At 42.4% G+C, this 15,198-nt stretch overlaps 1 protein-coding gene across 2 annotated transcripts in view; it reads right to left on the bottom strand.

Moving 5' to 3' along the window:
* Rcor1 (REST corepressor 1) overlaps positions 1-15,198 on the bottom strand; it is an 84,532-nt gene that overhangs the window by 22,711 nt on the left and 46,623 nt on the right. For both annotated transcript variants that reach the window (XR_003736084.2, XM_028883778.2), the window contains exon 4: positions 690-742. Coding sequence is in view for 1 of the 2 variants with exons in the window: in XM_028883778.2 (XP_028739611.1) it covers positions 690-742 (53 nt within the window). In the remaining variant the exon portion in view is untranslated. The remainder of the gene's footprint in view (positions 1-689; positions 743-15,198) is intronic.

Here is a 15,198-nt window from a genome sequence, read left to right as displayed (position 1 = left end):
TGCTTAAAGCCGAGCTACAGGTGTGGACAGCTATCATCACCTTTCTGTGGGGGCAGAATATCGAAGCTTTAAGTCTTTGGACCAAATGTGCCCCAGCTATACCACAGGCGCCTCCAACTCCTCTGTAGCGTACACTGTTGCTAACTTGTTATATGTTGTTTGTGCTCACTGAGAAACTAGCTCTAGAAGCCAGTCTGTGTGGTCCCCCACCCATGTTAGACTCTAGTATGTTCACCTGAAGCTATCTTATGACTCTAGTCTGGAAATGGGCTGGAGATGCTCCTTATTCTAAGACGGGGAGGGAACAGCAAATAGCCCAAGACAAAACCACTATGTCTGAGAACAGCTAGAAGGCAAACCATTTCCAAAGGTCACTATCATTTATCCCACCACATAAAAGTGCCTGCAATGGGAAAGAAAAGCTGGAAGTCCAGCTCAATTGAGAACTCTAGCTGACTACCTCAAATTACCCAGTCAGTTTCTACTGGATACTGTAAGCAACAAGTCTGAGCATAGGATCATACATCATTATACAACCAGATATAAGACATTATACAACCAGGACGAGAAACCAATCCTACACTCCAATGAAAAAATGAGTTAGCTGGCAATCCCTACCGTGTGCCCACCCAGTGAGACACTGACACACAGAAGAAAGCACCGAGGGTCCGGGGCAGACATGCGGTTACCTGCTCCATGTTGTACCCATGCTTCTCTTTGGCGATAGCGATGTACTCATCCACTGAAACACAGAGGACACCAGTGAGCGGCCTGAGTACAGCAAGACTATACTTACCAGAGCCGACGCGTCTCCTTCAGAACCTATCATGTTCAAGTGGAAATGAAAGACAGCATTACAGAATACGACCCTAGTGTGGATCTAAATCTCCCAGAGAAAAAAACCAAATGAATATACACAAATATTAACCTATTTCCACAGGGTGAGACTATACAAATTTTCTGCTTCTACTTGCATCTCCCAGGATTTAAAAACTTATTTAGTGTAAAAGGAAATAGTATAGGCTGAAGAGACAGCTCAGTAGTTAACAGTACCAGCTACTCTTCCAGAGGAACTGAGTTTGATTCTCAGCACCCAGATGGCTAACAACTATAACTCCAACTTGGGGACAGTAGGGATCCGGTTCCCTCTTCTGGCCTCTGCTGTAACCCCCACATACATGGAACACACACCACACACACCCACACATCCACACATTCAATAAAAACTTTGTAATTTAAACATAAAAATTTAAAATACCCCATTACAGCTCCTCTTTTTTGTTTGTCTGAGACAGTATCTCTCACTACATAGATTAAACTGCCTCTGGTAAAGCCAGCTCTCACAGTCACTTTAAGACAGTCATCTTGGTGTATCTGCCAGTGCTCTGGAGCTTGTGATGACTAAGTTAACGTGTGGAGCCTTGACACCCAAAGAGTCTGCTCTGCGCCAGTCTGTACACATTTCTAACCATTAGCCTCGAAATCCAAAAAAGCTGAGACAGTTTGCTAAGTTAATGCCAGTGGTATCTGTTCCAAAAGGTAAATGCAGCCTAAGTCAGGTGTGCTCACAAAGCTCTGCCTCTACTGATAGTGCTTGCTTGCAACAGGGTCGAGGCTGGCCTTCAACTTTTGGCAACAGCTCTATAGCAGTGTCTAACCCCACAATATGTTACTTTAATGCTTCTTTAGCAACTTCTGTGTTCCTAGCATTTCATAAAAATTATAGGTTACTACCATTTGGACTTACCTCCAGGAGTGGTGCCCAAAAAGCTGGGCTTTAAAAAATTAAAGTAAGAGGCAGGCAGTGGTGGCATATACCTTTAATCCTAGCACTCAGGAGGCAAAGGCAAGCGGATCTCTGTGAGTTCAAGGCCATCCTGGTCTACAGAGTGAATTCCAGGACAGCTAGTGCTAAAACCCTGTCTGAACACCTCCCCCCCCCCCCCCCCAGAAAAGCTAAAATAGGGGCTTGGTGAGGTGGTCCCTGGGTCCACATGGTAGGAGTAGAGAATCAACCGTAGCAAGTCATCCTCTGACCTCCACACTTGCAAGAGTGTAAAACATACACACCCAAAATTAAAATGAAAATGGAGCTGTGCAAGGTAGTGCGTCTAGTGAGCAGCCAAATTTCCAGTGCTAACTACCACGAGAATGAAGTCCCTCTGCTTTCTTGTTCACCCAACTGAAACGCTCTGGGGTTAACTATTCTGCCTCTCTGTGCTCTTACCAGTAAACCAACCTACTTTCTGCTTCACTCAAGCCTTCCTCTCTCTATACAGCCCATTAAAAAAATAGACACAGTCAAAACTGCTTTTGCCTTGTTGACTTTTTTCTTTCTTCTTATTTTATTTGTTTGTTCGTGATGGTTATTTATTTATTTGTTTATTTATTTGTGATGGTCTCTCTCTATGTAGTCCTGGCTGTCCTGGAACTTACTATGTAAACCAGGCTGGCCTCAAACTCAGAGATCCCAATTGTGATTTTGCTCTTAATACCAAGTATCAACTTTCCCTAGCAAAGTCAGGTCACCTAACTGAGAACACAGCCCATGGGCGGGCATCTATTCTTTTCTTCAAATGTTCTCTAGACAGAGCTAATTGTACAAATACTACTTTTGACAGGCCTCATTTCTTTATGCTCTCCTACCCTACCTGGTCCTTACTCCTCTCTGATGTTCTGAGAGATGGACAACTACACCCACCCCATTCTGCACAGGACAGCAGACAAAGTGATGAAACAGGAGGTTTGCATGATTCAAAAATTCCCTCAGGGTTAACTTAAGTGAAAATAAGCTTTCCATCTAAGAAAGTCAACTCTGCTCTCATAAAAACAAACAATAACAGGTGCTTAAAGGAGATGAAATGCAACAAGAGAAACAAGTTTCCCTACACTCCAAAAGACAAGGGCTCAGAGGACTTCTCCAATACTTTTTTTTTTTTTTGGAGACAGTTTGTCTGTGTAACAGTTCTGGCTGTCAAAATGATTTGTTTGTTTGTTTTTTGAGACAGGTTTTCTCTGTGTAGCCCTGGTTGTCCTAGAACTCCCTCCATAGACCAGGCAGGCCTGGAACTCAGAGATCCACCTGCCTCTGCCTCCTGAGGGCTGGGATTGAAGGCGTATGGCACCAGGTCCTCTCCAATACTTCTGTGTCTCAGTCAATTATCTTGATTCTGTCCAAAGCTTACAGAGAGCTCATCTCAGTGTGAGAGTAGAGTCCTGTGCAGAGGCTCACTGGGGGAACCAGGACAGAACTGTTAAGCAAACATGGCACAATTCCCTGCTGTGGGCACAGACTACTAGCCTTCCCCAGGCATCCTGCTCACTCTTGAGAGAAGAGGCTGCCTTTGATTGCCACACTGACACTAACCCTCAGGTCAGAAGCACTAGAATCAGCCAGTGGGTGGACTCATCCTGCTCTAAAATAAAGCAACCATAGCACAGTGCAATTATTGTTTACTTGACAGTTACTATCAACACAAACATGAAAAGCCATCTAATATTAGTTGTGTGGTTACAGATATGCACCTCTGTGATTGTAAAACATAAACTATATTCATCCATGGCTTTTTAGGGGCTGGGGTATTCACTTATTTTGATGTAGCCTGAAAACAGCCATGATTGAAGGAATTTGATAGAAGAGCAAGTAAGAGAAGAAAATGCCTGGTGTTAAGATTTGTTTCTATACTAATGTTTTGAATCCAATGAAACAATGTCCTTAGTATGAGTAGTAAGAGTTTCAAATTCAACAGCAAAAGAGAAAGTATGCAGCTGAAAACTGCTATGGTAACCTTAATTCACCCTTCCCCTCCCCTCCCAAGACACTGCAGAGATTCAGAAAGCCCAATCCTGAATATTCTATCAAGAGTGGTAGGCTGACACCATGAGGCAGACTGAGGACAAAGCTTATGGAGCTTAAAAAATACGGTCAAGATTTGCAGTGGCAGCAGGTGCTGCAAAGGAAACCTGTCAGCAACTTCTCTCATAGCTCAAAGTGAGCGTGCCAAACATTTTTAAAGAATGTAATAATGGATTGGAGATGTTACTAAATAGAGTGCTATGCCTAGTGTACATAAGGTTCTGGGTTCAATTCCTAGCACAATAGAGTATGATAAATACCATGGCATCTCCTTTTATTATTATTAAAGACGTTATCCCTAAGACTCACATAGAAGCAAAAGGAACATTTAAGTACAGCAGTTCTGCCACCTGGTGGACGCAGACAATATTACAGCTAACATCTGAAGCCTGAAGACAAGTCAGAAATAAGATGAATATGCTATTTCTTACTCTGGTCTTATAAAACAAAATTCCACTGCATAGAATATTCCTCCCCTGGCTACCCAGTAAATACAATGGCATAAACAAGACAGATGACTGCTCTATACAAGGCCATGCATGCTATGTTCTAGTCTGATCTAAACTGTACCTTTGTGTCCTGCATCAACTTATTGTATAACCGGAATAATTCTGTCCTCTTTTCTAGAACTCGTTTCCTTTTATCAGTGTAAGGGTAAGCAGACTAGGACTGAGTGTGGTGGTGCACATCTTTAACCTCTGCAGTCAGGAGGCAAGTGAATCTCTGAGTTTGTGGCCAGCCTGGTCTACATAGTGAGTTCCAGACCAAATAAAGCTACGTGGTGAGACACTGTCTCAAAATAAATAAATCTAATGTTAAGATACAATACCCCTTTAACTCTTCCATATCAAATCAACTTACTTGACTTGTCCCTAAGCAGGGAGCTGAAGACTCAAGGCAATCTTATTGATTTCCATTTGTACCTGGCTGTGTACACTATAATCCAAAGAAAAGAATCAAGATCTGCATAATCATACCAGGAAAGAAAAGGAGGGGTAGGGGAAGGCAGAGAAGGAAGATTGGCTGATCATGTATCTATCTACTCCTCATGGCTGATTATAATACAAAGAGTCCTGGACCACAAGTCAAAGTCCTTGGCTTCTCCTAAGGACCTCCTGGCTGAACTCCTTTGCTCAACTGCAGAACAAGAATGAGACTCTTCTCCAGACCTTCATAGAGTATTAGGAGAGCATTTAAAATAATCAAATGTAAACAACTATTAAATCAATTCCGTCATAAACATTTCTTTTTGCAGTGCTAGAAATCAAACCTACAGTTTCAGCCATGCTAGGCAAATGTTCTCCCATTGAGCAATATTTCTTCTAGGTATGAAACAAACTTTGTATGCTATTTCCCTTAGTGCTCAGAACTGAACCCAGGCCTATGTTAGATTAATTTTCTGCCACTGTGCTACACCTACAGTACCTAATGCATATTCATGCCCCAAATTCCCTTTTCATGAATAGAGACTACTTTAAAAATTACTCATTTCGGGGCTGGAAAGATGGCTCAGAGGTTAAGAGCACTGCTTGCTCTTCCAAAGGTCCTGAGTTCAGTTCCCAGCAACCACATGGTGGTTCACAACCATCTGTAATGAGATCTTCTGGCCTGCAGGGATACATGCAGGCAGAACACTGTATATTACTCATTTCAAGGCCACCTCTCTAGGCAGGGAGGACAGTGACAATCCCAGTGTCTTGAGTGGCATATCTGCCCTTAAGCCCTGGCAGGATGGTGAGGAAACAAGCTGCATCACACGGGAAGTTCTGCCACACAGGCTTCACCCAAGTCACTTCCTCTCTATGCCTGATCCTTCCAGGGACAGTTCAGAAGACACTGAAAGGAGGGAAGGGCTTGCTATCACAAATCCTGCCACTTTCAATGCTGCAACCTTGTGGGATTTTTTTCTTCACCCAGTACAGACTCAGTCAACAATGCTAGAGAAAAGGCTAAGAGCTTCTGCACAGGCTGTAGCAGGACAGCCTATATATAATAAACCAGTCTACTGTACACGGAATTAATTCTCCGGCAGATCTTTCAGATCTACTTTGTGGCTAGTGCTGCTCCAGAAGATGTGATCTGGGGCCTTCTGGAATTCTCCTTACAGCTGAAGAGAGAAATAACTCAAACTATTAATTGCAGTTGTCTTAAGTACCAAAGAAGGAACTATGAATCTTATCTAGGCAGTCCACTCTGCAGAATGGAGGAAGTCCTTTCCTACAGGGGTAAGACATCATGCTTTCAACCTTACTCAAGTGTTATTTATAGTTAGGAAACCAGAAAAAAGAAAAGAAAAGAAACAAAACTAAGCATTTAAAAAAGGAACTTGGCTAAGTAAATTATGCTACAAGATGAACTATCATTAACAGTTCAAAACTCATGTTTTCATTTTTTTTGGTGGAATAGTTTTTTTGTGGAAGTTTAGTTACTGATGTTGGTTTGAGACATAATTTCACTTTGTAACCGAGGCTGGCCTGGAACTTACCCATATAGACCAAACTGGCCGTAAACTCACATAAATCCTCCTGCTTCAGCCTTCTAATTTGCTGGGGTTACAGGCATGAGCCACTATGCCCAACTTCCATTTTTTTTTTTTTTTTTCGAGACAGGGTTTCTCTGTGTAGCTTTGCGCCTTTCCTGGACTCACTTGGTAGCCCAGGCTGGCCTCGAACTCACAGAGATTCACCTGGCTCTGCCTCCCGAGTGCTGGGATTAAAGGCGTGTGCCACCACCGCCCGGCCCAACTTCCATTTTTTGTTTCCCCTGAGATAAGGTCTCACTATGTAGCCCAGTTGACCTAAAAATCTTGATTCTCATGCCTTAGCCTCCAGAGTTCTGGTACCACAAGCCTGAATGACTACATCTAGCCTATTTCATTTTTCTCCCCAAGACAGGGTTTCTCTATAGCCCTGGCTGTCTTGGAACTTGTTCTGTGAACCCTGGCCTCCAATTCAGAGATGCACCTGCCTGTCTCCTGAGTGCTGGCATTAAAGGTGTGTGCCACCAATACGCAGTACCTACTTCATTTTTAATGGCAGGAAAATTAGAGTTTAAAAATTATGGTGTGAAACCATAGTACACAGCAGCATAGAGAAGAGATTTAGAGAGCAAGCTAACAGTGGTCACAAGCTACACAGTGTGGGGAGGGGGCTAGTGTGATGTTCTCAACAGAATGTATACTTTCAGCATGTGTAAACCCTAGCATCTCCCCAAACAAAAATATCCATATGGTAGGATGAAGGATTATCAAGTTTTTTGGAGGGGTGTGTTTTTTTTTTTTAAAGACAGGGTTTCTCTGTGTAGCCCTGGTTGTCCTTGAACTCAGAGATCCTCCTGCCTCTGCCTCCCAAGTACTGGGATTAAAAGCATGTGCTGCTGTTGCCACCACTACCAGGTCATCGATTATTTTTAATAATAAATAGAAACTTGTATGTAAGTATGTACTTTCCCCAAAAAACATTTGAGAATGACTTTCATAACTTATGACCTAATTTCTTAAATATTGAGCTATATTTGCTAACAGTAGTATATTCTCATATAATCACAGAAAAGCAAATAAATTAAATTCTTGACAATGCTTTAATCTTTGTCCATAGTCCAACCTTTCTAATTGAACCTAAATTAGCTTTATATTTGATTAATTTATAACAAATTCCAGCTAATTTCATCACTACATACGCATTTTTTAAAGTATGTTTTATATCCCAGGGTCATTATCTTACCTAGTGAAAGTAGCAAAATTCCTGGTGTGAACAACAGTGTTCCACCCACTAGACTATCTACAATGTATAAATCTAACTCTAGCAATGATAACAACAGGTAAGGAGAAAAATCCCTTCTGTCTTTTTCTGGAAGCAGTAGTAAACTAATCTGACCACTTCAGAAAATTATTTGGCACTGGCTTCTCAGCTGACAGATGAGACACAAAAATAGGTCAAAGAATGTTTGTGTAGTGATGCTTGTCGTGAAAACTTGAAGTAACATTCCCTGTTGGCAGAAGGAACAAACGAACTGTAACCAGGCAGATGAAATCCAAATGTAGAGGGAAGAAGGTAAGACATAAGGATGAACAGGAGCAAAAGAAGGCAGACACGTACAGAGTGTCCACCACTGCGGGGCACTGCACTCAGCTCTGTTCCCGGAAGCTCTTCTAGAGCATTTTTAGGGACCAGAGCTGTCCTAGTACATCCCATCACTCACAGGGCAGCTTCCCACCAGACTAAAGCCGTATTTAAGCAGGGCTGTTAGGTCCAAATAGCGCCTACTACCTCAGAAGCAGGGACAAAAATTACTTGTTGAGTAAACTGATGACCACAAGGGGAAAAAAATTAGAAGATTCCAGATGATCGAAGCTGCATCGCAGAGTTAAAAACCCTGAATTTGCAACTGAACGCCGAGGAGTTTTCACTTCGGCCATCTCTTCATTCAACTGGCATTGTACGTTTACTCACCACATGCCAAAAGGGAGAAGAGAATTAAACAGACCAAACATACCAAGTTCCTGCATTCATACAATAGACAGTGTGCTGAGTAATAAGAAGGAAGGAAATCAAGTGAGGTAAGACTGAGTGGTTCCTACTTCACAGCTTGTTAAACCTCTCTGGTAGTCTCACCTAAGGAACTGGACCCCTGGGAGAAGAATACTTGTACTCCTGACAAGAGGACAAAGAAGGCACTTATGAGGGTACACTCTAAAGGTCACAAGGGCAAATACTAGTTACACAACTCAGGGTCATGTTACAACTTTTAGCTTCCAATTAAAAAACACTGCAAACTAGAAAGCCACTGGGATATGTTGACTTAGAAACTATTCAAAATGTTTCTAGGTAGTGGGTATATTTACAGTGTATCTATGTAGAAGTTTAGAATGGGAAACACACTATGGGTCTGGAGAGATGACTCTGTGGTTAGGGGCACTTGCTACTTTTCCAGAGAACCTTTTCTACATACAAATAAGAATAGATCATTAAAAATTATCCAAGCCGGGCGGTGGTGCACACCTTTAATCCCAGCACTCGGGAGGCAGAGCCAGGTGGATCTCTGTGAGTTCAAGGCCAGCCTGGGCTACCAAGTGAGTTCCAGGAAAGGCACAAAGCTACACAGAGAAACCCTGTCTCGAAAAACCAAAAAATAAATAAATAAATAAAAAATCCAACACTATATAGTTCAGAAAATGTATAATAGGGTGATTTTTTAAAGATTTATTTTACATATATGAGTATTTTGGCTGTATATGTGTATGTTCACCACCTGTGTATCTGGTACCTGTGGAGGTCATAAAAAGGCGTGGAGGCAGAAGGTGGATCTCTGTGAGTTCCAGGCCAGCCTGATCTACAGAGGGAATGCCAGGACAGGATCCAAAGCTACACAGAGAAACCCTGTCTCGAAACCCCTCCCCATCCCCACCACCAAAAAAGGTGTGGACTCCCCTGGAAGTAGAGTTATGGATGGTTGTGAGCCTGGGAATCAAACCCAGGTCCCCTGAAAGAATAGCAGATACTGTGAACTGCTGAGCCACCTCTAGATTGTTAGATGCTCTGATCAAAAAATGACATGTGTTGATGGGACGACGTGCAGAGATGAACGGCCACACAAGCGGAAGCCCATGAACTGTAGACTAGTGGTTGTGGAGCCCATGGACTGGACTAGGCCCTCTGGATGCAGAAGATGGTTGTTTGGCTTGAACTGTTTGGGGGGCACCCAGGCAGAGGGTCATGGGCAGGCTTTTGGGAATCAGGTGCCTGTGGTGTGACACCTTGTGCAGCCTTGGTGCAGTGGGGAGGGGCTTGGACCTGCCTAGGCTCAGTGTGCTGGGCTCTGCTGACTCCCCATGGGAGACCTTGATTTGGGGGATGTGGGGATGTGGGGTGGCTTGGGAGAGAGGGCTGGGGGGTAGGAGGAGGTGGGATCTGTGTGTGGTGTGTAGAGTAGAAAATTTCTTAATAAAGGAAAATGAGGCCGGGCGGTGGTGGCGCACGCCTTTAATCCCAGCACTCGGGAGGCAGAGCCAGGCGGATCTCTGTGAGTTCGAGGCCAGCCTGGTCTCCAAAGCGAGTTCCAGGAAAGGCGCAAAGCTACACAGAGAAACCCTGTCTCGAAAAACCAAAAAAAAAAAAAAAAAAAAAAAAAAAAAAAAAAAGGAAAATGAAAAAAAAAAAAAAAAGAATCTATTCAAGCTTCATACCTGGATGGGGGAAAAGAAATGACACAGAGGGCACCAGTCAGCAAGAAAGCTAACACTACAAACCCTCCCTGACTTTGCATACTCAAACTCTGCATACTTCACACAACTTGTATACTATCTTTGAGAGTCAACTCTTTTCAACTTTGATTCAACTGATTATCAGCAAGACTCATGTTTCCTATAATTGTACCAGTTTTTCCCCATTTTTATAAAGTTTTTAAAAATACAAATACTTAAACTGTCACATAAGCATACACATATGCATACACTACAAAATACATAATGCAGAGCGAGCAGCTCCATCTGTGACCAATCTGCAGCAGCACAAAGTCACTTTACTAAGATCTACCAAGGGAACAGCAGCCTTCTCTGGGAAACACCTCTCACTCAGGAGCTGCTTCTCAGCTAGCCCAAATTCCAGTTCTTCTCTTTCCAACTCGATCTTAATCCCAGCACTAGGAAGGCAGATGCAAGAGGCAGGCTATTGTGAGTTCAAAACCAGCCTGGACTGCATAGTGAGTTCCAGGCCAGCTAGTTACATAGGGAGACCCTGTCAGAAAGAAAGGGGGTGAGAGATACATGCAAATGAGAGCTACGGATATGGCTCAGCTGACAAGAGGGGTAGCCATCAAGACTGACAACCAGAGTTCAATCCCCAGAACTCCCTCCCATCAGCTATCCTCTTACCACCAGATGAGTATTATGATACAAACACAAAACTTTGTTTTAGGGGCTGGAGAAATGACTCAGTGGTCAGGAGCACTGGCTGCTCCTCTAGAGGACCCGGGTTCAATTCCCAGCACCTACATGGCAATTCACAACTGTCTGTAACTCCAGTTCCAGGGGGTCCATGGCACCAGGCATGCATATGGTGAGCATATATATGCATGCAGGCAAAATACCCATACACATAAAATAAAATAAATAAATCTTAAAAAAAACTTTTATATGTATGGGTGTTTTCTCTGAATGTAGGTCTGTGCACCATGTGGGTGCAGTGCCCATGGAAGCCAGAAGAGCGTGTCAGATCCTCTGGAATTGGAGTTACTAACTGTTGTGAGCTGTGGATGATGAGCACCAAACCCAGATCCACTAGAAGAGCAGCCAGTGCTCTTAACCACTACCCCAACTCTCCAGCCCAAAATGCAATTTTTAAAAAACAAAGAAAAAAAAAAAAATAAAAGGAAACACCTTTAGCCTAGTCATGCCCCTAAGTTGTCCTGCCCAAGGCAATTTTCTTCATGACTGACTGCTCTGGTATATCTGGTACCCAGGGAATTTGCTGTGGGATGATATTTTTGTACAATGCAAAGATGTGTCTTTGCCAAGGTGTTTTCTGATTGGCTTAATAAAAAGCTAAATGACAATTAGCAAGGCAAGAAGTATAAGTGGGAGAGTCAGAGAGAACTCTGGGAAGAGGAAGGGCAGGGTCGCCAGGAGCCACAGATGCCAGAAAGACTTGGAACAAGTCAGACACACAAAATGGGACAGAGGTAAAAGCCATGTGGTAGAACATAGATCAATTAAAAATATGGGTTAATTTAAGTTATATGAGATAGTTAGGAACAAGCCTAAGCTATCTAAGCTGGGCTGAGTTTTTATAATTAATAATAAGTCTCCATCTTGTGATTTGGGAGCTGGCAGAAGGGACAGAAAAATCCACCTACAGGGTAAACTCAGGTAGTCAAGTTTACTCAGCAAGAACTTGTAGACACTGAACTACTTTGTCCATCTCATAATCACCACCTGCCTTTCTGGTTGCTTCACTTCTCACTGTCCCAAAGACAGTGTGTCTCAGATAAGAGAGTCTGCATATTAAGCACTAGATTTCTGTCTCAATCTCAGATACAAATGCCTCCTCTCTCCTTGTCCAGCTAGCAAACCCCTACTCACATTCCAACTATTCTAAAACACTCAGGGTCTTAAAAAGCTTCTCCCCACAACGAAGAGGCACTTCTGGTAATCAAGGAAATCATCACAACTGAGTGAATACAGGAGATACTTGGTGCCAAAATAGGTTAAGTCTGACAAGCTGAGGAGGCTCTTTAATTCTCACCACACCGTGGCAAACTGTAGATGACACTCACACCTTTGTCACCTTACAAATCAAACAAGTAATGGTCTATCTATGTTCATTAGTGGAGCACTGTTTCAACTCTGTGGTTCTTGTCTGGGCTCCTAAGTTACTTACACGGCCCCAACTGTGTCTCTACAAAGCACATTTTCTTCACATATCATACCACAGGCTGCATCTCCCACTAAATGATTTTTACTTAGACATAAACCCAAAGCAACTTGTGAAATATTAGTTATGTTTTAAGTCCTTAATTATACTTAATTAACCAAAGTAGCACATGAAAGCAGATGTGTGCAGTAAATGTAGTCTAGAGACCTAGGATCCAGTCCTAAATTGACTACTAACTAGCTGTGAGACTGCAAACATCTGATAAGAGAAGGTGGGAAAAAATGTTCATTTCCTCATTACCAGTGGAATACAGACTCCCCAGATTCTTTATACTAGCACACCACCAAACATGTAAAACTGTCCTCAAAAATATGAATAAAAATCAACCTCACAGAATAAACTCATTCAAAACAACCCCAATAAGATACTATGGTGGAATACCACACCTGCAATCTGCTTACCTATGAGAATATATGGGCTGTGAAAAGGAAAAAGAATGAAAATACTACTGAGTAAGGAAAAAAACAAACCCAGAGCTGGTACTGGCACACACCTTTAATCCCAATACTTGGGAGGCAGGAGCGGTCAGATCTCTGAGTTCAAGGCCAACCTGGTCTACAGATAGAGTTCCAGGATAACCAGTGCCAGAAACCCTACCTTGAAAAACCAAAAAGAAAAATAAACACATACATTCATAGACAAACATCATATATAGACATATGTCCATGTACAGACACATACCATGTACAGACATACACTGTGTATAGATATATATGCATGTATAGACACACACCATATACAGATACATGTACAAACATATAGACATAACATGTACATAGTATGAACTTGGATGAACATGGTATGAATGGTGCATGAACTTGACCTAAGTGAAAGAAACTAAATGCCCTTGCTGTATAGTCTGGGGTGTTCACTGATATTTCCTCAAGTTGTTAAAAATTCAAATGCTTTCAAAGGCTCCACTCACACTGTCATAATTCAAAGGCAACCAAGATGCCCTTTGGGGTAATGTATCAACTGTGGCATTTTCAAACAATGGAGCATTATTTGGCACTAAAAATAAATGAGCCATTAAGTCTCAAAAAGGCCTGGAAGACCCTAAGATGCACAGTACTAACTGAAAGAAACCTATCCAGGGCTGGTAAGATAGCATTAACTCCAGAAAGTTACCCTCTGACACCACACACACACACACACACACACACACACACACACACACACGAGCATACACAAAACAAGATATAATAACATTTTTAAAGAAATAAAGGCAGGTGGATCTCCAAATTCAAGGCCAGCCTAGTCTATATAGTGTGTTCCAGGACAGCCAGAGCTACATAGTGAGACCCTGTCTAGAAAAAACACACAAAATCAATCTGAAAGGACTTTAATGATAATTGCATCTCAATAACATTCTACAAAAGGCAAATATCTATGGAGACACTGTAAAGTCAATAGCTGCCATGAGTTTGGGAAGAAAAGAAAAAAAGGATTCTCAGCACAGCGAAGCCATTTTTGCACAACAATGGTATTCAACACAGCCGAGAGCTCTATCAGCACTCTGGGTGGTAATCATGTATTCATACAGATGCACCAACTCTACAGGTGCAAGATCTTCACAGCAGGGTAGGCTATAGGTGTACGTGGGTATTCTCAGTTCCCCGCTTAATATAGCTATGTACCTAAAATTTGCCCTAAAATTTTTCCTTCTTAAAACAGAAAAGAAGAAATGAGGGGCTGGAGAGATGGCTCAGTGGTTAAGAGCACTGCCTCTCTTCCAGAGGACCTGGGTTCAATTCCCAGCAACCACAAGGTGGCTCTCAACGATCTATAGTGGAATCTGATGCCACCTTATGGCATAAAGGCATACTTGCAGATAGAGCACTCATATACATAAAGTAAATCAATTAATTTTTAAAAATATATTCATGTGTTTCTTTGAAATAGACTCTGAATTAAGTCATTAGTCTATCCTGTCCTCTGTTACACCAGACTATATTTTCACACACCAGAGAGTATATAAGCCTACTACATGCATGGGCTTTATGACAGAAGAGATACAGGGTATAGCCAATTGCTCCTTGAGTCACCATGATGAAAAACATGACATTAAAGTGGACGCAAGAGAAAATAATGCAATAAAGGGACATGGTATGATGGTTATTCTTGGTTGTCAACCTGACTATAACTGGAATGAACTATAATCCAGAAATGGAGGGCATGCTCCCAGACATTGAGGCTGGAAGGCACACCTTTAATCTGGGCCACATCTTCTACTGGATGGAAGAAGGAAGGGCTTGTTCTTCCCCTGCTTGCCCTTGCCTAGTCAGCACATCCATTCCTTCTTCTGGATCCCAGTAGACCAACTGAGACACCCAACCTCATGGCACTGAGCAACTACTAGATTCTTGGACTTTCCATTCATAACTAGCCATTATTGGACTGCAACCTGTAAATCATTCCAATAAGTGTGTGTGTGTGTGTGTGTGTGTGTGTGTGTGTGTGTGTGTGTGTTACTTTCTCAAAAAACTGGAAGCATAGTAGGTGCATTGGGACCAGCAACACCAGGGACACACAAGTAATAAGATGGCTACAAGGTCTAAGCAATAGAAAACTAATCATTCTTGGGAGCATGCTACATGTGTTCATGGAAACATTAAGTTGCACATGGCTATAGGTAAGCAGGAGAGAGGGCTCCCATGACTAAGAACACTTACTGCTCTTGCAGAGGATTAAGGTTCAGTTCCCTAAACCCACACGACATCTTACAACCAACCACCTGTTGCTCCAGTTCCAGAGGATTCCATGTCCATCTGCAGGCCTCTGTGAGCACCTGCACATACATAGTGCACATAAACACATGCTGGCATACAAATAATTTAAAAATAAAATAAATTTTGAGATGAACTCAAGTTGTCTGCAAGAGCAGACAAGTACTCTTGACCTCTGACTCATCTC

The sequence above is a fragment of the Peromyscus leucopus genome, chromosome 14 (genome assembly GCF_004664715.2).
Source record: "Peromyscus leucopus breed LL Stock chromosome 14, UCI_PerLeu_2.1, whole genome shotgun sequence".
In the NCBI taxonomy this organism is placed as follows: domain Eukaryota; kingdom Metazoa; phylum Chordata; class Mammalia; order Rodentia; family Cricetidae; genus Peromyscus; species Peromyscus leucopus.
Note: the sequence above shows the minus strand (reverse complement) of the source record. Positions and strands in the feature narration are given on the sequence as shown.